Raw genomic sequence first — 21,923 nt, forward strand, 5'->3', positions numbered from 1 at the left:
GTGTCCAGTTAGAAAACTCAGCTCATCAACTAGTTCACCTAGTCCTTTCAGTCTTCTCCTCAACATGCCCCTGCACTCCGTACTCCAAACAGGACTGCCGTGCTTTGTGTGGCGGAGTGCCAGCTCACAGCTGCAATCAGATCAGAGCTGGTAACACCTCCTGGAATAGTCAGTGCAGTGCAGAGCAATGTGAGCAACTCCACACAGAGCCATCACAAGTCTGGAGGAGCTTATCACTTCACATGCTGTGCCTAATAAACGAGGCTATTCTGTTCTCAGGGCTGAAGCCAGCTTTAAGAATAATACTGCAGCTTTTGCGGAGAGTTGCACCAGAGGTAAGAGGCTCCCCAGACTGCAGTGGCACAGGGAGCTGTGTAACAGTGCAGCAGTGTTCACATGGGTCCGTGGGGATGCTGACAATCACTGCCAGGCACAGCATTGTTCTAGATGGAGCCTGGACACCTGTGGCTAAGTTTTAACTTCAAACTGAATAATCTTCTAGGAACGGAGCTGTCTATTCCCGTCCCAACTCCTTCTGAAACGACAGCTCTGCTGGGAGGCATCAACTTACTCGTGAGGAAGACTATGTAGCTCCACGGGACATTTCTGGAGAAGAAATTCCCTCCTGCAAGACACAAGAAGAACTTTTTCTAGCCTTCCCTTTTTTTCAGTCCCCAGCATCACAGTTGGGAAACAAGCCACAACATTTCCTACCTTGCAGCATGAAGGTTTCAACAAGAATCCAAATTCCATTCACAGCCACCACAGTATCTGGAAAACAAAGTAAAAACCCAGGCAAAACCTGTCCTGGACCAGAAGGCATCTGTTTTTTAGGCTAACAAAAAGAGTATAATATTGGACAAGTGGCAGGGTCATTGTTTCCAATTCAACATAGAAACTGAACACATCACTTGGGAGAGTCTTCTATCCTCACTTGCCCAGGCCTTTAACAGATGCAGTACCTTTATCTTCCAGAAGGAAACAGAACTAAAACAAAACAATGGTCTGAATCATCTCAATCATTTTTACTCAAAATTATTTTACATTCTGCCATGTTAGTACCTGCATATTTCACCTTTCTCCTACTTCTGGAACAAAATCTTGAGAACCACTGGGTCTCCAATAGTACAGGACAAAGCTCCGTCAGCCTGGATCTATCACTGCTCCCCAACATTCAAATCCTGGAGGTGCAGGACTTCTTTTCACTCAGATCTCCTCACCCTCTTTAGTTTAGCATCCCAACTTAACAAAAAATTCTCCTCCAACATTCAAAAAAAACCCCAAATTACCGAGTAGGAACAGATAGTTTAGAACATAGCAAGTAGCACCACAAGTAAGTACTTTCTCCTCTAGAGAAGAGGAGCAGAGGATCATTCTAGCAGGCAGTACAGTTGCCAAGCAATCCCTCCAGCCACGAGGATGCCTGCACCTTCTCAAGTGCAAACAGAAGAAGTTGGTTGTCTGGTAAGGCAGTTTCTTACCCAGCATCCTTCAGCTGCAAGATAAAAACCTCAAGGTTTGTGAAAGCTAACCACCCACCTACCTAAATGCGACGGCTACAGAATTAGACCCACAAGTGCGTTGTGAAGTACTGAACTGATGAGCCTCTCCAGAAAACTTGACACAGCGAGAGCTGACAGCCCAGGCTGCAGTTAACGCTCAGCATGAGGATGCCGTTCCCTCCCTCTCTGCCAAAACTCCAAAATTTGTACGCGAGCCATGGCTCAGACCGAAGACCAGCCGCACCACGCTATGTCCTTGCGAGGGCTGGCAGACACAGCGTACCCGTGTGATCAAGGGAGCCTAGCAGAGAGGCAGCTCGTTACTTCTACTTACACATAGAGTATTGGAACACACGGGACTTCACAAGGATGTTGATGCCTGCATGAAGGAAAGTATGACAAAACAAATGTTTACACAATCCTCCATACCTCACACACAGCTTCCTTTATCTTCTCCTTAGAGACATTTTTCATACCAATCCTCAGCACAGAAGATAAACAGACTCGAAAATTATTAACTTTTACTTCTTGGGACCAAGTTCAAATTTTCTCTAGAATTTTAGCACCAATGAACTCACTATCCTTAACACCCGAGATGTCTTTTTTTTTTTTCTCTCTATGTACTAGTTCTGTGGTGTGGACAGGGGTAAATGCAGCTGCTGAAGCACTGCCTGCGTTTGGAACAACACGTACGCTGTCAAGGAGGGTTGAATGCATCAGCAGAGATATGCAGGACTCCTGTGACAGCTGTGTGTTTGCACCAAGATGGGGTTAACTCTTTCCCACTAACATACAACACTGGAAAATAACTGCAGGTAAGTTCTTATTTCTGAATGGCTACATTCAGTCAGCAAACTTCGGACACGGGAGATAAATCACATTTGCAAAACAGATTACATTGATGGGTATTTCAGACCTCTTTCCCCTTCCCGAGCAGCTGCACTTGACCTGCACAAGCGCTGCAACCACATCTTGGGACTAGTAAGCCTAGCAGCTCTTGTGAAAACACAAATCCCACTCCATAGCCACTGCTGTGAGTTACCACCTGGGATGTGGACAAACTCTATAAACTCTAGCAGATTCAGCAATCATAACCCCCCCCCACAACCTCTGTGCTGAAAACGGAATACAGCCCTCTAACCTCAGGGTCTGGTTCGCTACAGAGCTTCTGCCAAGAAGTCTCTTATTTTAAGGAAGCCAGGGTCAGAGTACAGGGAATATTTGCATGACAGAAATCTTCCCTGGAGATTCTGGATACAAGGCTGTGGGCTTGGAGGCTCTGAGTACACAGAGAATCGGTTAGCAGGCCTTCCCTCAGCTATTTACCAGGGACATAACAGAAGATCCCTTCGGAGGGCCCTGTCTTCATAAAGAAATGCTCTTCCTGCTAGTTGAACACATGCTGTCATGAAAACACAGACTGTTACCTTTAAAAATAAGGAACGCTGTCCGTGGAAGGTCATCAAACCAGTGCTCGCGATTTCGTTTTGCCTGAAAGCAGAACAGATGTGATCAGAAGTAGTCAATGCCACATCCATACAAACAACGTGCAGTGGTGGAGACCCACCTTATTCCCATCATCTGCTTCTTTTAGATTGCCTTTGCTCCTTACCCACCTTCTCTTTAATCACTGGCCTCCTTTGCTCTCCCTCCCACACACACTCCCCCTCTTCTCCACCCAATAAATACTCACCTTCCATTTTAAGCCAACAACTTCATAGAAATTGTAAAAATCCTTTAGACTGCAAAACAGAAAGAAGCATCTGATCAGAGCCTTGGAGATTATTAGATCCTTAATTGTCCTCGTCAGGCATCAGCAGCAGAGAGTCCCTGGAATTTATTAACTCCTGATTAGAACTGCAGCCACAGCTGATATAACTCACCACTGACCTCTTCCCGGTCTAGCCAAAGGTTAGTGGCTGACAGTGGCCAGAACAGGGTGCAAAGCCTGTCTTCTTTCTGGAATGCCACAGCCCTTGGAGGAAACCGTGACACTACTGAACTGCAGAATTTTACTACCAAGAGGAAAGACCTGAGGCTTAGATAGCAAATTGCAAGGGACAGAGATCGTACTACTCTTCGAGAAGAAATCTTGGACTGTCTTAATTACTCGCACAGTCCTTTTCCAAGGTCTTTGCACATTTTCTTTTGAGGGTAACAATGACATTTGAAAAAGGACATGAAAGCAAAGAAACTCATAAAACACGAGTGCCTGTCTTGGTGCTCAGGGTCAGGCCTATAACAGCTTTTAGGTGTCTGGAAGTGAGAATGCTGAACTTCTCAGACTCTTACTGGTGTCATTAGGTGCCTAAATTTAAGAACACAGTCCTTCTCCCTATGCCATTTTCAATACCTCTCTGTGGCACTTGACTTTAAGGTAAAGCGCTGGCACCAGTTTCATGGGAGACTCACTCCCAGCCTGTCTGCGGCCAGAACAAAGGAAAAGGAAGAGAAAGTCTCCTGCTCTAATTCCCTCTACTTCCATGCTGGCTGGAGTTAGCTGCACCCACCCACCAGAATGGTAATTCTCTGCCTCATAACACAGAGGATGAGAGTCCTGAAAGCACCAGCAGAACCAGATTTTAATTAACAAAACCCTGGGGGACACAGCCAGCTGCTGGAAAAAACAAAAACTTGTTAAGCTGTGAGGCTGCACTGTGTGAAGAAATGCTCCTTGCAGGCTCTAGTGCTGTTCCTCAATTTCTCACTCCTCTGTTCTCGCAGGGGAGGTGGGAAACAGAAGTCTGCATGGTGACTGCCAGCAGAGCGCTGTATCCACAAGAGGGCACGCAGGAACTCCATCACCTCTGAAGAAAAACCTCAGCTCCCGGGGTACCCACCCCTCCATGCTCCCTGCTTCCAGACAAATCCTTTCAATCACATAACTCTATTCCCACATCTCAGACAACGTTCATTTTATAACCCCAGCCATCCTCTCTCCAAGGTATAGCCTAGATCCAGGAGTGAAGCAACCTCCCTGCTCTGGGTGCGACAATAAGACCATCCTACCTGACTAAAGGAGTATTGCTTTGATTCAGTGCTTTGAAAGTGAGATATCGCTCTCTGGCACACATCCGAGGCTTGTAAAACCGCAACAGCCCTTCAAAGTGCTTGAAGGAAACTCCAGACGGCCTCTAGAAACGAGGGAATGTTTGTCATAAGCAGCAACATCAGGCAGAAGCACACAGAGGCTAGCGCATTTAATTCTCACTTCAGATTTGTTTTAAGCAAGATTTCTACATTATCGCAAGATGCCATTATAACCAAGCCCCAGAAGTACTCTAAGCTATTACTTTAACATACTGAGCTTATCCCAGAGCACAGAGATCAGAAAGCTCCCCTGGCAATCAGTCCCTCCAGTAAATGCAGAACTGTTCCCTGTTGCCCTACCATGCGAAAACTGTCCAACCAGACACCCCGAGCAACAGAGTTCAACCGCTCTTCTTGGGAAATTAGGAGACAGCCTAACGGATCCCATTACTAGCGCTTTTTTAAGGCTATCAGCTGTGTGCCCTAAACACAAACTAATCTACTAGAAGTGGGTTAGTTATTTTTGGGCCTTATTTCTCTTGCTGCTCCCCAGGCTCAGCAAGAAATCAACCCTCTCTCCCCCAAGTGCTCTGTCCCTGCAAAGAGTTGTTGCTAGGTGAGTTACTTCTGTTTCTGCACCATTCACTCATGCGGTATCTAGCAACTGTACTGTATCTCCACTTGCATGACCCACCCCTTCCCTAAGTACCGGTGCTTGAGAAGCAAGTCTGCAAGTGACCCACACTGAATCAGAGAGAAATCAGTGATCACACACACTCCAGAACAAATTTCACTCATTTTATCAAGACGCTTCCATAATCTCACATGGGGCTGAAATTCACTCTCTTTTTCCTCCAGAAACAGATATAAACAAGTTACCTGAATGAAAAAAAAAGGAGCTGAGTGTGACTACAGTCAACAGACACATAAATCATCTGTTTTGGAACATGCTCCTTGAACACTCCAGACCACTGGTGTTCTTAAAACATTGCTGACCTCCCCTCCTGCTGGACTCCAGGCTGTTCTCAGCCTCCCTGCAGGACCCTGTACCTGTTTGGTGATCAGCAGGCGGTAGGCGTGCTGTATGGCTGTGCGCTTGTGCAGCAGCAAGGACTTGAACTTCCTCTTCTCGATATCATTGAAAGTGTCGAACACAACTGCGAGAAGCTGTAGAGAGAAGACAAGAGAGAAAGTAATGCTTTGATCCTTAACCTCTGCAGCTACCTGAGGCAGCGCTTCTCAAACAGGCAGGAACATCAGTCTAGAAAGGCATGAGAGGCATTGCCTGCAGAAGGAATTTACTAAGCGCTACACTGACTGAGGCACAGAGTCAGTGAGGGCCCGTTGGCCAGGAGGGATCTCACAAAGGGGTCACCAAGCATACTGCACACACACCGATCCACCTTCCGGAAGAGGCCCAGATGTTTCTGCCCTCCTAATGCTCACTAGTGGTTTTAAGAGCTAAGGCTAAACCCCACACATGCCAACAGAAAACAGCAGAAAAAGGTTTGTTAAAATGCCCTGATCTCTTCCTAGAAAGTGGGTTTTGAGGACTGCTCTCTGGACTCACCCTTCCACGGAAGCTTTGGCAGAAACATGTCAAAGCTAACCCTCCATCTAGGACAGCAGCAGGGAAATCCAAGCCCACCACATGCATCAGATCACCCACCCTGGGTTGCAGCGTTCCTCATCTCCTTTGGTAAGCCCCTTTCCACCACTCACATCCTCCCCTGAGCTGGTGGTCCTGGCCCTGCCCTAGATGTCGCAAGAAGCAGAGCCAGCACAGCAGCTATGCTCTCACACTGCTGTCACCAGCACCCTTCAAGTCCTGCCATACTTAGTAATTCCATTCCCCTCAAACTGATTTACAAAGTATTTCAGGCAAGCCCAGATAATAAAATGCCATCTTATGATAAATAATTAAGACAGAAAAGAACAATAAATTTCATGCAACCGAGTATGTCACTCCAAGCATGATATTAATGTGAGAGAAGTTGAAAGAGACTTGTATCATTCTGGTTTCTGTGATTTAGCTCAATTCCTTCTGGTTAAACATTAAAAGAGTCCTATCCGTAGCAAAGCTGTCATTTCTGGAAGTATTTTGCCAGAAGGTCTCAGATCATTACAGAGCACTCTTGGGAATGGGGAAGGCTGTGCTGGGCAAGGAGCTCCAATGTCAGGCAGAGAGAAGTTGGGTGCTTCTTCAGGGGACTCACCAAGTTCATGATGAAGTACAGCTCAATGGAGAGATACACTATGAAGAAGACACAGGACCAGGGGTTTCGGGCATAAGATGGCATCATCACATCAGGGAAACTGCATCCAAAAAAAGACACGAGTTTAAGCACCAAATAGCTCATGCTATAGGCTTCCCGCTACGAAGGCAAAAGGCACAGGACCCAGGTGTGTGTGCAAACTCACACCCAAAGATCTGCTCATTTCTGCGAAACACATGGTTGCTCATGCCACAGCAGTTTGTGCCTAGCAACGAACAGCAAGAACATGGAGGTATGAAAAAAATAAATATGAAAAGCACATTCTTTGCACAGCCCAAAACCAAATGGGCAAAGGGGATTTGTAACGTGGCTAAGGGTTGTGCTTCGATACTTAGCAATGACAGCAATACAGCTTTGGTGCAAGAGTGTTACAACCTAAGATTTATTCCATCCTCTGCTAATTTCCTAATCCTCAGAGCTCTCCCTGACAGCAGATCAATATTTACCCACTGTTGTTATCCTCCTTTCCTAGCAGATAGGTGAACTGAAGCAGAGGAATAGGAAGTTACTTCACAACAGCAAATTGTCGGCTGACAAAGGAGCACAAACAGAACTTTCCCTTCTTGGACCGAGGCCTAATAAAGCTGTTTCCCCCTTACTGCCCTCACAGTGATGAGGAGGTCCAAGTCGCTTAGAGATAACTGCATCTGAGGTCACAGTATCCTAAACCAAAATGAAATACCAGTTCTTCCTATGCAGGCTGACCCAGGAAATCTCTCTGTCATACAGAGGAAAGGGATTGTATTTGGAGACAGAGCATTTCTGCAAATAAACTCTTGGCTCTGCTAGACTTCTTTAGGGGTAAAGGGAAAGACTGAGCTAGAAAAGCATGAACTTACTTTGAAGTGGTCAAAAGCACGAAGAGATTCACGAGGCTGTTCTCCAAGGTATTGAAGTACTGAAAGAAAAAACTCCCATGACAAAACGCAAGCAGAATTTCATAGTGACATTTCACTCAAAAAACCACCAACCCACCTACCTGAACACAGGCATTTCTACAATTCCCTGATGCCTCCCCTAGAGAAAGGGTACTTCAGCATCGGTCCTTTTTAAAGGTGCCCGAGAGATGGCATGTGAAGAGTTTAAAAATTAAAAGCTCATCTACATATTTTTGTAGTAGTTACACCCAGCAAGCTACAGACTCAATCAGTAGCAGGACCTAGTGGCTGCTCGACTCTGACAGCAACAGTCTGAAGTGGTTGAGCTTTCACCCAGATACCTTCCTCCCCTGGGGACAGCAGCAGGTGGCTCATTTGACTGAATTAAGACACCAAGAACAAGGAACAACTCCGTGAACATTCCCTTTGGGACAAGCTGACTTTGAAGAAGTTCCTTCCCAGCAGGGGTAGACCAGGGTAACCGTCTCTGAGCAGCTAGCATCTGGCCTCCCTGGCCACCACACAGGAATAAGCTAAGTCTACACAGGAATGTTTGATTCTTAAGCAAGTCAAAATGGGACCCAAGCTTCAGGTGAAAGAACCAGCGATACTCACCGGATCCGACTGGTTAGGAGAAAACAAATAAAAACCTAGAGAAACAGCAGAGAAGGTAAAAGAGGAGAGAAAAAAGGGAAAGAACAATCAAAAATAAAGTCTGTTTAATACCGAGCAGCGCAGTGATGAGTCTCTGTTCCCAAAGAGAAGGTCATGCAAAGATTAAGCCCTCTCTGACACCATGAAGCGGCAAGTATCTGAAAGGCCTTTTCCAGGTTTGCCAAAAAATGTCACTGGCATTTCACCAATCCTTTTGGAAAACAAACTTTCTGGGCATGGTTTGCATACAGGACTGTAGCAAGTACACGACAGCCGCATGCTTTGTGAGAATGTAGACTAAACTTACAAGATTGGGGAACAGCTGATGGAAACAGAACTGGGAAACCACAAACACACACACCACAGACTGTCCTCTGGAAGAGGTCAAAAGGACTTTTGCCTCAAAATCAAATACCCAGCTTCTAGATTTTTTTGATCTTTAGTTCTGCCTTCCAGATGACTGCGGATGAAATGGAATAAATGGAAGATCCTGGCAGGACTCTGATTCTGATCAGCTTTGTATTCATTCGAGTTGTTTGTGTTAATTTTGGACAATAACTGGTTAAGAGCACCACTCCATCTTCCATAAATACAACTCACCCAGAATGGCAAAAATCACCATGAAGAAAAGCAGGAGGAGAAGAATGTCAATAAATGGTGGGAGGGACTGGAAGATCTGTCGCAGATTTCTGAAAAATAAGAAAACATAAATAAACTAGAACTTGCATGTTTTCTCCTCCAAGTTGGCAGGGGAAAAATCCCCAACAACACACCATACTTGAGGACTGACTTTCCACTTCCTCCAAGGATTAAAAGTAGAAAGCTAGGTAAGTTAAGATTGTTCCCAAGCTACCTATCTGTCCTTTGCAGTCAGCTCTCAGGTACTGCAAACAATACTATTGTCACCCTGTCAACTTTCCTTCTCCAGACTAAAGACTAGCTCTGTGATTCATCGTGCAGTTTGCAGGCAAACCTAGGAACCAGAAACAATACAGCCACATTCAAGTGTTGTGCTCGCCAAGGTAGTTCATACAGCTGAGGACAGTATATATAAGCACTGTGTACCATCAGCATATGCAAAGCTACTACCTATGAAATTTCCCTACATAGGCAAGACACTAGGTACGCTTCAGTCACGATTACAAAAGATGCCCGAGATCTGAAATGTCCGTGAAAGACACTTACTTTCCTGAGATGCCTGCGGGATCAGAGTGCTTTTCCCCACCCGAGTCCCAGGCATGAGAGCAGAAACCCCAGCCAGCTGACCACTCACCTTCTGACGGCACCACAGTAACGGCAGTCCACCAAGAAGATACAGCGCAGAGCTCTGGTTATCCGGACGTGTGAGGTTTGGCGCACCAACACCACGATGGCCTCTATAAACTGTACAAACAGCACGCAAGTCTGCAAAAAAGTGGTTTCATGAGAGGCACAGTTGCAGTCTCCTTTTGGGAAAAGCAGAGCTCTCACTGACCATCCATTTGTTTGGACACTTTAAGGATGGGAGGTGTTCTTGAGAGCTTAGAGATCTCACATGAATCATTTGGCACACGGGACGCATGGCTAGGTCATCTTTGCTATAGTACAGGCCAGTATTTAATCTGGTTCTTTGGTTCCCGAAGACGTTGAAGGAGAAACACTGACCATCAAACAGACAACTTACCTTTACCATAGTCCTTTTGTGCCTGATAAAGGTTTGGAAGCCCAGCCACCTCATCTTCATTGAGAGTTCAAAGACTACCACAATTAATGCAAACAGCTCCAGGGTTGCATGGACCTGTTACAATACAGCAAAGCTTAAATCAGTGCTTCTGATTACAAAGAGCAGCACATCAGAGGCCACGATTCTGCCCTATTTCAAGCAGCACATGGGTTTGACAACAGTCAGAGCACAGCTCCGCGACATGCAGGAAAATCCAAGGCCACTCTTAAAGCTAGCACAGCACTGTTTTTCAAAGTTTCTACATTTATTGCTTTGTGCTTTTATTAAAGCCTGTACAATCTTCCTCTAATCAGCATCAGCCCAGAATTTCTTGAAATCCACATCCCTTTCGGGCTGGAATAACACATCAAAAAAAATGTACTGATAGATTTGAAACAAAAGGGCAAGACACCTGCAACTTGAGCAGAAACACTTTCAAAAAATTGATACTGTAATTTTTTTAGTGAAATGCAAGAAGAGCTGCTGGGCAGAGAGAATTTACATAGAGAAGGGTTTTAACCAGACATTCTGAACAACCACAAATAGGGTCCTGATCAAGCTCTGGAATAGAACTGCTTTTGGCAGTGCTGAAGGACCCCTTCTCTGTTGGAAGATGCAAAATGCACCACAAAAAAGATGACAGTATTTTGTACAACCTCAGCTTTAGCCACAACTCAAAACCCAAACTGACTTACGCAGCCCTGACTCATTTTGAAGAACACACTGATCCCAGGGCTGTCAAGGCTGTTCTATACCCCTGGCATGGTCCTAGGGTACCATTAACAGCTCCAAAAGCAGATGCAGGGTCTCCCACCAGCACCAGCAGCTCCTAGCACTGTGCCTTACAGCGGTACCTCATGAAATGGTTGTGGACTGGCAACAGCACACACCAGTTTGTGTACCCCTTCTCTCAACCTGCATTTTGTGAAGGTTAGATATAAAACTTCAAGTCACTCACACGGACGTTAAAAACAGTCCTCACAACACTGGGAGGAGGGGACAGGAGAAGGTTTACTAGCCTGTCCCAGGCTGAGATTTGTTTGTGTTCTAGGAACCAGCGGTGGTGCCGGGGTAATGGCACCAACCTTGACAATGACTTTAAAACCACCTCTCAAAGCACACAGATTTTTGAGTTACCTCAAGGAAAAGGAAAAACCACCTACTTCTCAGTTACAAAATTTAAGAACTTCACAAACTGATAACGTAAGTGTCACTTTCATTGTGGTCTACATACATCAGATGAAAAAAGGATGTTGGTCTGGCTCGCATATCTGTTGTCAGCCAATTTACAAAAAAAGCCAGGTGTTTTTTTTCTTCCTACTGCTGCTACCTTCTTCCTCTACGTTTAGCCTTCTTTTTCCTCTTACCCACCACCAGAAAACAGGTGAACTTCTTCATTTTGCCCCAAAGTACTCACAAAGATGCCAAGACGGAGCATAGGAACAGCTGGCGCCTCGCAGAGAGACAGCAACAGGAGAAGCAGTGCCGTGCTCAGCTCCATTAGGTAAAAAAGGTGATTGTGTGCAAAGAGGTAGGCAGCAAGTGCTTTGGCATTTTTGGGGTGAGTGAAGAACTTATCATTATTTTCTCCTTCCTAGGGCAGCAGGAATAAAGAAGAGGACAGCATTAGTGACTCAAAGTACTATAACACAGCTTTCCACATGAAGAAGGCAGACTTTTGTAAGGATTAGATACAATTCGCAACAGGCTGTTCCCACTTTACAGCCTGACATTGATCTGTTTATCAAGGAATGAACTCAACACACACAGGCCATCCCCTTCTGTTCATAAGCATATTTCAGTAATGAAACTCATTAATATCCACAAACTCCTGCTTCAGAAACTCTTGAGTCTTTTCAAAATGAGGAAGAGTGCTGAAAGAGTTTATGAAGGTAGGCAAAGAAACTTTAGACAACATCCCAACATAAACACAGCACTTCATTTACTTGCAACCACTTCCACATGTTTTACAGACTTATTTGATTCAACTTCTCCAGGACAGAACACGAAAACACACAGATAAGCTCCAGGGCACCTGGCTGACAGTTGCTTCTCCTTATCTTGGCCTTGCAAAATGTCTGGGAGAAAACACTGGAGCACACACAGTGTTTACTGCTTCACGAATGTGAGAAGACAGACTCCATGAAAAATTAACAAGTCGCTATGCTGATTTGTCATTCCCTCTTAACTAGAAAGTGTAATTAACATTAAAAGGTCAGATACTCCATCCTAACAGTTTGCCTACAACTGATTTTTAAACAGCTACATCATTGCTATTTTTACCTCTAGGATGGAACTTAGTTTGGGGAGATTTTAGAGGTTTTTCATGCAGAAATACCCAACAGCTTCTTCTTTTTCTTGAGTCAATGGATTAAGCAAGGGAGCCTTTGTCACTCACAGGAAACTTGCTGCCTCTTGGAAACTGTCATCAGAGATCATTTTTCCCCAGCTGGGACACACAGATGCACAAGAAGTTTTTTGGTGTTTTTTAAATTAACATCTTTCCAAGTAAGCAATTGCGGTAAGGACAGTAACCTATTACTATGAAAGCAGAGTAACTGTGATTGCAAATGGCTAACAAGGTCAGGAAACAGGATCTCCTTTCAGAAGTGAAGCATTCTGGAGACTAACTCAGAAAAGGGTTTCAAATGTTTCTCATTTACTCATCTCACAGGCAAGCTCACATTCTGTTTAAGGACACACACACACACCCCGCAGGGTCAGTGAGCCAGATTGTGAGCAGGACAAAACCCAGCAGCAAGCGCCATAAAATGCAAGTCCCCGTCCGTCCCCCCCCTCAAGAGAGTGCTAGCTTAGATCAGCAGGGCATTCTTATTCACGCCTGACAAAACACACTTGCAGAATGAAAAATAGTCAACATTCTGCTTCTTGGTAGCCAAGCAATTCAAAACATTGCTGGACAGCAAAGTCCTCTTATTCAAATAAGACACTCTTGCCTGCAGCTACTGGTTCAAATAAACAATCTTCATGCTCTTTAAGTTACGTTTACTGCATTTCAAGGACATTGTCATTATGACCATTGGTCAAGGCAGCAGCAAGAATAATCTGCATCTGAAGGGCCAAGCCTGCTGTGTACATTACCATCAGACACTGCAGCAACTCAATGACCCTTTGCAGAGCATCTCCAGTAATCATGAGTTTAAACAAAAGCCTGGGAGGGGCTGGAGCTATCGTTACATTGCCAGTGCTGCTCTAGCATATGATGAAGCTGAAGTATTACCAAAGGTCCGAGCCTACTCTGTTTTAGAACGTCAGAGAAGCAATATTTCTGTCCTGTGGGGCAGGAGCAGGGTGGGACAAATGGTTCTAATCACCCCGCAGTAGCTTAAGCAAAAAACCTAACTAGGTCCAAAGCATCTCAAGCTGCAATGCAGAGCCTTTGAAAGGGAATGAAGAGATTGAGGAAGGAAAGGAACCAGCAACAATTTCAGACTGGACAGCTCTGGAAGAAGCTCAGTTTTGGTAGCTAATTCATGACACCTGACTGTACAGCAATCCAAAAAAATAGTATACCTTTGTTCAAGTAACAGATGGCGTTTCCTGTAACTGCAGCATGGGAGGGGGTTGTTTGTTTGTTGGGTTTTTTTCTTTCAAATACGATAACTTTCACTCCTGGGCTGATCTCAATCTCAGCCTGCTTTCTTCCTGTGGAAATCAAGACCTCTGCCTTCTCTTGTGCCTTACATAACCTGCAGGGCTTGACTGATGCTAAACAAACATCCTAGGGCCACCCATCAAATCTGTGGCCAAGGCAGGATTAAGGCATTTCCAGAACACGAGAAGTCTCCGGGACAGCACTGACCATTCACCTCGGAGCAACTGAAGAGATGAAATAGCGATCTATAACCAGTGACAGAAATCTCCATGGCAAGCTGGCAGAGCTGAACATGTGCTGAATCCCTCAACTACTACAGTCCTTGACACTGGGAGAGACGGGAGAGGATGGGTAGCTTGTTCAGTGGCTCCCAAATGACTTGCTAGAGCCCACCTGAAGGCACTTCCAGCATTGCCCAACACCTCAGATTCCTTTGCAAAGCACCAAGTTTTTAACCTCAAAACAGAAGCTCTTTGTTTCTTATAATCAAGAACTACCATAGTTTCAGAAGTCCATTTTTCACACCAAACAGCAGGGCTCACCTGGAGGTAGATTGCTGCCTCTTGGTAGTTCATTTCCCAGTTGTGTCGGGCAGAGCTTTGCTGCGCACAGCAGTCCCCTGCAGCAGGGCTGGATGCATCGTTAATAACGTCATAGCTACCTCCATCTGCATCAGTACAATAAGAGAAAAACTGATTTACAATTAAGCTAGCTGAGACTGATCAGGAAGCATGTAAACAAGCCAGGCACTAGGACCAGAGGCAACATCTGACATGGCCGAGGACCCAGGAAACTGGCAGCTTGTACAGACAAACTGATTCTTCCCATGTAGGAGCTTTCAAGAGACACACTCAAACTCAGTGCTTCAACAGGGGAATGTTCCCAGAAGATCATCAAAAGACACAGCATCCTATTTAATACAATAAGCAGGTCTCCTGGCTCAGGAGATCTGTGCTGTCATGTTCACAGCGTACTATCAGCAGTCATAAACTATAAACAGGCAGCTAACAGCTACAAGTCTCTGAGGATGTTCAACCCGCAAAATAAAGCGGGCTTGCTAAAGGAACACTGCCTTTTCACATTTAATGGTAGGACAGACCACGGAAGAATGGAGTACATGACTACCACAGGCAAGGGAAATCAGTCTGAGTGTAGCAGCTGTACAGCACACTAATCGCAGCAGTCAGTATTTTTAGTAGAAAGCCTCATTTTTCAGAGGTCTCCAGAGTCATTAAACAATGCAACTTTGCAACGCTCTTTTTGATGCAGATAAGTACCAATATCCCTCTGATGAAAACAAACAAGATTAATTTTCTGTTCATATCCCATAGATTGATTTTGAAACTTCTAAGAGTATGTCCTTTGTACCAGTAAAGCACTATAAAACTACACTTTACTGAACATCTGAACCAGACTTCATAATTCAAGATTGCATTGAAAAAAATACAATTCAATTGCAAAAAGCAACTCCCAAACATGGCTACACATACATAGTGCCCTTCCCATGGGACAGCCCCACAAGGCACGTACATAAACTCCATCATACTTGCCACTTTTTCGCACTCTGCAGCCTCAGTGCTACTAAGATACATGAAAAAAAACATGCACGAAGACAATTATTGGGAATTGCAGGAAGACAAAAAGGGAATGTCAGTTGATTTCTTCTTCTGGGACTGGGATTTTTATTTCGCACCTTTGACAAAGAATACTGAGCAGAGACCCCACAGAAGCGAGACCTGCTTAGAGGCCATGCGTGAAACCTGTGGTGGAGCTGGCCACGCACTCAGTTCTACAGTTTCAATCATGCCCCCAAACCAGGGTTGTTCTTGCTCTCAGTACAGACTTCCCTCCTCCACTTCCTCAGGTTCCCAAAGGAGGTACATGTAAAATTGATCTTGCCAGTATAAAAGCGCCGATTTTCCCCTTTTTATGAGCACAGAAGATGTGATGCGTTAGCTTTTTCTCTGTGTTACAAGAAATTATGGGAGAGTGGAAAAATGAGCTTCTTTTCCTCTCTCATGACAACATGCTGAAGATTTGCTGCATCTCTTTGCTACGACAAAATAATCCTCATTGAATTACTGATTCAGTCTTTCTAGAACACCCTCCGGAGTGGAGAAAGAGTCTGTGCCAAAAACTCTGCACCCACCAAGGGCAACAGCACCACGTGCTTCTGGCAGAAAATGGAAAGAAATCAGAAACCCCTTCACCGATGCAGAGCCACAGGTGCCTTTTCCACCCTCAAATCAAATTAAGATAGCATATAACTGGGATTTGTGAAGACTTTCTAGATTGCATACTCAGATTGCTGAGAATCCTGCAGCATTAAACCTATTTCTCTTCCTTACTTCCCCCACACCCTTAAAATACCACTCAAAATCTGGACAAATGATTGAATGAGGCAGATTCCTCCCCCACACCCCTTCTACACCTCGAATGAGCACAGTTCTTGAAGAAACTGAATGATGGAGCTTTTTATTTATACACAGAACTGGAATGGCAGTCTTCCAGGTTTGTTTGCTCTTTAGCTGAAAGATGACAGCAATATGCAAAAAACCAGAAGCATTATATTGTGAGCTCTTAAAAGTTCTTAAATGTTATTTATGAAGCTTTTATTGTGTATGTGTTTCAAAGAGACAGCCTCCCTCAAACTGCAGCTTGATAGCAAGAACTTCTTTCCATTAAAGGCTTAACAGAGGAGCAGAAGGAGCACATCTTCATCAGAACCTGGACTTGCTGCTGAAGATCTTTACTGCCCAGAAGCCCAGTATTTTCCAGTCCTCTCATCCTAACAGACCATTTGCTACCAGACGAAACACGCTGCAGTCCCACCCCGCCTGCCTGCCCCGCCATGAGGCACTAAGCTGGGTCACAGCACAGGCAGAGCAGAAAGTGGCCTCCAGCCCCCAGCCTCAAAGACCTCAAACATTACCATCGACAGGCACAGAGCTACCAAACACCCCCAAACCTTGCTGAGGTGCACAAGTGGCTGGTACTTTGGAGCAGAGAGTGCAACCTCTTCTAACCACACATAACCTGCCGCCTGAAGCTGCCCAGGGCCATCCACAATGTTACCTGGGCAGCTTTACAGCGTGTCACCCACAGCTCCTTCATCACCTGCCGGCTGGGTGAGGCTGCAGGATGCCTTGCTTAAACCAGCAACAACTGTGAAGGTGCTAACAGGAGCCGGAATTTCAGGCCTTTCCAGAACTCGCCTTCAAAACACAGCAGGCATTCAGAGAACGTCCGAGTGTGATTCATCTCACACAGTTTAGGGGATATTGAGAAATCAACACCTTGGCTGCAAGAGCTCTTTTGGGGAAGAGGGACATATTAAGCAGGTTGCTTGCAATATTACCATGTTATTGCAGCATTACAGTATATACAAAATTTAAGAAAATCAAAACATACTGTGGTCAAATCAGCAAAGGTTTGTAGCATCAAACAAAACAGCTGAACACTGTGCCCTACCAAAAGATGCCAAAACTACCTTTAACCCCGAAATAGTTCTTTCACGAAGACCAACCTCTCTCTGAAAAGGATCAACACTAGGGAAAGATAAACCACAAGAAAAACCCAGGACCCCTCCCTGCATTTCACACAGAGGACTTGCAGCTGAAACAGAAGAGATGTCCCAGTGAGACCAAGGTTGCAAATACAAAAGAGCACTCAAAGATGCAAATAAGAAACAAAAGATAACTCTAGACACAAAGATGTTTTCTTCCTGTCTAAACCAGCCGTCATCTTTCTAGGCACAGACAACAGAAAATGTACTGGTGAAGTGTTCCAGTGGGGAGCTGCATTTTGTGGATCAGCTCCTTCTCCATCAGGTACCAGAAGGTTGATCTACCAGCCCTGAGGCAACAGCATCATCTGGGTAATAAATAATAATAAAAATAATAATAAATTTGAAAAGCAACCCTCTGACTATTTGTTTGGCAGCCCTCCAGCTAGCTAATTTCCTCAGCTGCTCCCATGATAACAATGACACAGACTAATGCAACCTCCGCTCCGCTCAGCTCGTGCTGCAGAACATCCCCGACGGCATTTACCATTAGTATCGAGCTCAATGAGATAGGAGGATCTCTCCACAGGACTCCCGTAATCCTCGAAGTAGATGGCAGGCGGTTCCCTCCACTGCATGGCAGCCACCACATCGGGAAGCGGGCACGCTTGTGTTCGGAGTTGGGGAGAGGGAGACAAGTCAGACCTGAAGTTTCTCCCTCCCTCCCCTCCGAAAGCCGATCCTCAATTTCGCAGCTTCCTCAAGGGAAAGCTACGCACAAAAGATTTTCATCTGCTCTCTGCAGAACTAAACATTTTCTCCCCTCCCCTCTGAGGAAGGTGGCTCAGACTTCAGTTGAATCGTTTCCCTATCGCTGTCTTAGCAGCAGGCTGTTTCTAAGTGCAAGTTGTTGGAAGGCTCAGCTGTGGGACAAAGAGCATTTAAGCATGAGTGTGGTGGTAAAAGCAAGGCTTCATGTGCCATGCTCTCTTGTTTTGGCATATAGCAGAATTTGCTCACCAGCGAACATGAACCACTAATGGGAAAGGAGTCAAAGTGCTGAGTAGTCACAGCAAGGAGTCTTCCCCCCTACCCTCCTCCCCCCCAGCAAAAAAAGAAAACTGATATTTGTGAAGTTCACAGTACAAGGGGCATGACAAAGTAAACGAACTGAGCTGCTCACAGATGGCAAAGCTTCCTTCCACACTTGTGTAACTTATCCCAGACGTTCCCTGAAAAGGGAGAAAGGGAGGGGAAAAAAAGAAAAGAGAAAAAAAGAAAAAGCAAAACCAGCTGGCTGCTTACACAAGGCATCCGGAACGATACTGCCGGGACTCCAACATTTCCATTCAGTGCAGCAGAGCATGCTCCTGTGTAAATAGTTTCCATATGTCATCATTACAATAAAAAACAAAAAAACAAAAAAGAAAGAAAGAGAAGGAGCATAAACTTTCCAGAGCCCAAACCTCTCCCTTTGCAAAACAAATTCCCTGCTTAGGGGAAGGAAAAACTCTACATTGGCTGAGAGAGCAAACAAACTCCCCTCATTTGGAGAAGCTCACGCAGCCACAGGGGAATCTCAAGGGCAGAGCCGAGAGGGGAGGAAGAGACAAAAACATTCACAGGAACGAGGGATAAATACCCTTCCCAGCCAGGCTATTATACATCAAAGTGAAGCCAATTCGGACTTTCATTGTTTGATCTTTGATGTCTGCATTGGTTTTAATAAATAGTAATAATTTTTAAAAATCCAACACACTAGTAACCTCCCACAAATTCAAAGAGTTATAAACAAACTCTACAGGGTAGCTCTCACATTTGCCTCGGAGCTCCCCCAGTCTGGCTCTCATTAGCCTGTTTGCCAGATGTTCTGCTTTCTAGATAGCACACACTTTTTATGGCGTTCCACTGAAACAGACTGAGATGCCTCTAATTAGCTCCTCAACTGACTCCAAAGCCATGTGCCTTTTACTGGACTTACCAGGACTTTCTCCTAAAGGTTGAGGAAGGTCTCAGTGGAGTTGCTAGTTGCCATCCTGTCCAGATAATGTTATTTTAGCAAGCATACCTGTGATGACAGAACTCTGCAAACTGTGTGGAAGGCAGGGCAAGTGACATAATTCAGGGAAAATATTCTTACGGTTAAATCTGTCATTCATACTGTTTACATATCATGTGTGTAGTCAACGTAAGACAGCAATACGTAAGTTACTCATGTTGCATGTGCAAGTAGTATTTCTCTTGACAGGCAAAAAAGAAATGCCAAGGACACATGACTTTGGAGACAGGACGCATCTTCATTCACATTGCTGTAGAAGGTTCCTGCAAGTAGATTCACCAAACAGAGTGGGAAGAGAGAAAAGTAAGCAAAGTATAACCTCCTGCAGTCAGGTAAGGTCAAGCTGCCCTGGGCACGTGCTCCAGGCAGCTCCAGTAACATCTCAGACAACTGGAGACGTGACAGCTGATAGAACACTCTGCAGTGCACCAGCCACCAGGCCACAGAGGAGGAGGACAGGGAAAGAGAACACCAAATCATCAGTTAACCGTCAGATTCCTTCTTAAATAAATATAACCTGGCACCAGCTTTGTCCTTTCTCTCCTCCTTGCAACCTTGTTTCTAAGAACTGCTGTCTTGCATTTACCTCTGCCCTTGCGGCCATTATTTCTTCTTTGGAAAGAGGCATGACTACTTGGAAAGGGAGCACACTTGCCAGCCATGTTTTTTCACAGGAGCAGTGTCTTTTGCTATTGGAGCTGGACACACTTCCAGGAGTGCAGGCTGTCCAAGGCAAATGTAACTTCCCAGAGTTGAGCAAACGTTTTACAAGTTTGCTACAAGAGTCCACACAGACGTGCAACCTGACCTTACCAGCACAAGGGTCCCATGGGCAGGCTCCATCCCCTTTGCAAGCAGGGAAAAGGGCACGAAGCAGAGCAGTCTGCGATTCAGTCGGCTGCAGCCCCTCACCAGTGACTGCTGCACCATTTAACTGGAGCCATCTCTTTCCAGGCTTTGCATTCTTCACTGGCATACCACCTCCGTTTCTTATACCATCCACCTTGACTGTAATTGTACCTAATTACCCAAACTCAGCTAGTCACACAGCTCAAGCTTTCAGTTTGAAAGAAACACATCCAGACATCCAGCAACACTGAACATGAGCCCATGGCAGAAGGTAGATCCCAGCAGATTCAAAGATGCTCATGGTGCTCCTGGACCTCCTGACCTCATACACAAGACCTGTCCCAGTGCAGGATCCCCATGCTGGCTAAAGCTGCCACCTCTCTCAGCAACTCTGCTTGGAAGCTGCAGGGAGGACGAACAAGGCTGCAGAAGGAAGTCAGTATTTATTTGTCAGACAACCAGAAGCACTCCTCTTCTCCTGAAAAGCCATCATCAGCTGAACTGCACAGAGTACCCACTACAGAAGATGCAAATCCATGAAAAAAACATGGAAATGAAGTAGATGCCTACCCTTCCCCAACCCAAGCTGTACAGGCACCTTCGGTCCCAAAGGCAAGATTTTAGTCAAGTATGTTGAGTTGTACCAGCACTGATGACGGCATTTTTCCCTTCCAAGTGCTTACAGGCCAAGTAGCTTCACCTCCAGAGGATTTATCTTTCCTCCCCACTCCAGTGTGGTTGATAAGAAACTGCTCCTTTCCAAGTGCTGAGGCAGGAACATGCGTACATGTGTCTCTTCAAGGCCAGACTCACCTACCCAGGAGAAAAAAAGCTGGAAGCCGCCTGGAAAGCACAGCTGGTTTGGCACTTGGCCACACATCTTGGAGGTGAGAGGGACAGACAGTACAATTGCTGCCTTCAGCGCCGTGCCAACAGGCGCATCGCAGGACTGATCTTTGCAGCCCAAAATATCCTGGTGCCCATCCTGTTTTCAAGGGATGTTATGGGAAGGAATTTAACAGCCACGGGGAAGCCTAAACAATTTACTAGCAGTTTGTTGCCTAGGAAAAACAGGGCATCTCCAACTGAGTGCAGTGCCAAGCCCTTCTGTTGCAAGAGAAATAATATACTTCCGAATATTTCAAGTCAGCGTAACCGAGTCATGCTCTTCCTTAGAGACGACGGCACAGCAGAAACATATGCAGAGGCCTCAGGGCTCTTTGTCTTGCTATATTCTCACAGCACTTGCTTGCTGTGAAGCTCAACAAATAAAGTCACTTCAGCTTCCTATTTAACACAGAAAAGTTTTTGAAAAAATATGGATGTTGCCACTTTGTGTTAGTGGTACAAGGTGACTGAAGTCTACCGTCCTTGCCTTTACTCGAGAATCCAATGAGTTCCTATGGCATCAACATAAGCTCACTTCATAATATCATCCGCCACACTACAGGGAGCTGAATCCACGTGAAGGATGAGCAGATGTCCCCCAGCATAGTAAGCCACTTTTTATATACTACTGCCTCTTATCAATCGTGCTGCCTATCTTCTTATCCTGAAGACAGCTTAAGTCTTGCATTGTTTAATCAGAAAACCATGTATCCTTGCTAACATCTGCACTGCACACGTGTAAAAACCCTGATACACAAACTAAACACAATGACAGAAGGGCTAAAGCATGGTAGGAAATGGTTTTGTCTCAGCAAGAAGCCGTGGCTCCAGCTAGCTCTTGCTCTGACTGGGTCAGAGCCAGTATTTAGTTAACCATTTGCTCTGCGGCTCACTAGCCGTTCAAAATGAGGGATGAACTATGATGATTCACTCAGACATTTACTTCCTGCACCACCCTGCTGCA

General features: G+C 45.3%; 1 protein-coding gene across 5 annotated transcripts in view; it reads right to left on the bottom strand.

Annotated features, from left to right (window-relative positions):
• TPCN1 (two pore segment channel 1) overlaps positions 1–21,923 on the bottom strand; it is a 55,017-nt gene that overhangs the window by 13,330 nt on the left and 19,764 nt on the right. For 2 of the 5 annotated variants that reach the window (XM_056326618.1, XM_056326615.1), the window contains 15 exons: positions 14,201–14,325; positions 11,460–11,636; positions 10,004–10,117; positions 9,614–9,744; positions 8,941–9,029; positions 8,302–8,336; positions 7,648–7,706; positions 6,749–6,848; positions 5,583–5,699; positions 4,512–4,636; positions 3,196–3,244; positions 2,930–2,993; positions 1,837–1,881; positions 715–771; positions 572–625 (listed from right to left, as the gene is read on the bottom strand). In XM_056326618.1, coding sequence (XP_056182593.1) covers positions 572–625; positions 715–771; positions 1,837–1,881; positions 2,930–2,993; positions 3,196–3,244; positions 4,512–4,636; positions 5,583–5,699; positions 6,749–6,848; positions 7,648–7,706; positions 8,302–8,336; positions 8,941–9,029; positions 9,614–9,744; positions 10,004–10,117; positions 11,460–11,636; positions 14,201–14,233 — 1,249 coding nt within the window. In that variant the 5' untranslated portion in view covers positions 14,234–14,325. Of the gene's footprint in view, positions 1–571; positions 626–714; positions 772–1,836; positions 1,882–2,929; positions 2,994–3,195; positions 3,245–4,511; positions 4,637–5,582; positions 5,700–6,748; positions 6,849–7,647; positions 7,707–8,301; positions 8,337–8,940; positions 9,030–9,613; positions 9,745–10,003; positions 10,118–11,459; positions 11,637–14,200; positions 14,326–17,710; positions 17,948–18,468; positions 18,534–21,923 lie in introns of those variants that run through there. The other 3 variants (XM_056326614.1, XM_056326617.1, XM_056326616.1) reach the window with 3 other exon arrangements.

This window comes from Falco biarmicus, chromosome 1 (assembly GCF_023638135.1).
Source record: "Falco biarmicus isolate bFalBia1 chromosome 1, bFalBia1.pri, whole genome shotgun sequence".
NCBI lineage: Eukaryota > Metazoa > Chordata > Aves > Falconiformes > Falconidae > Falco > Falco biarmicus.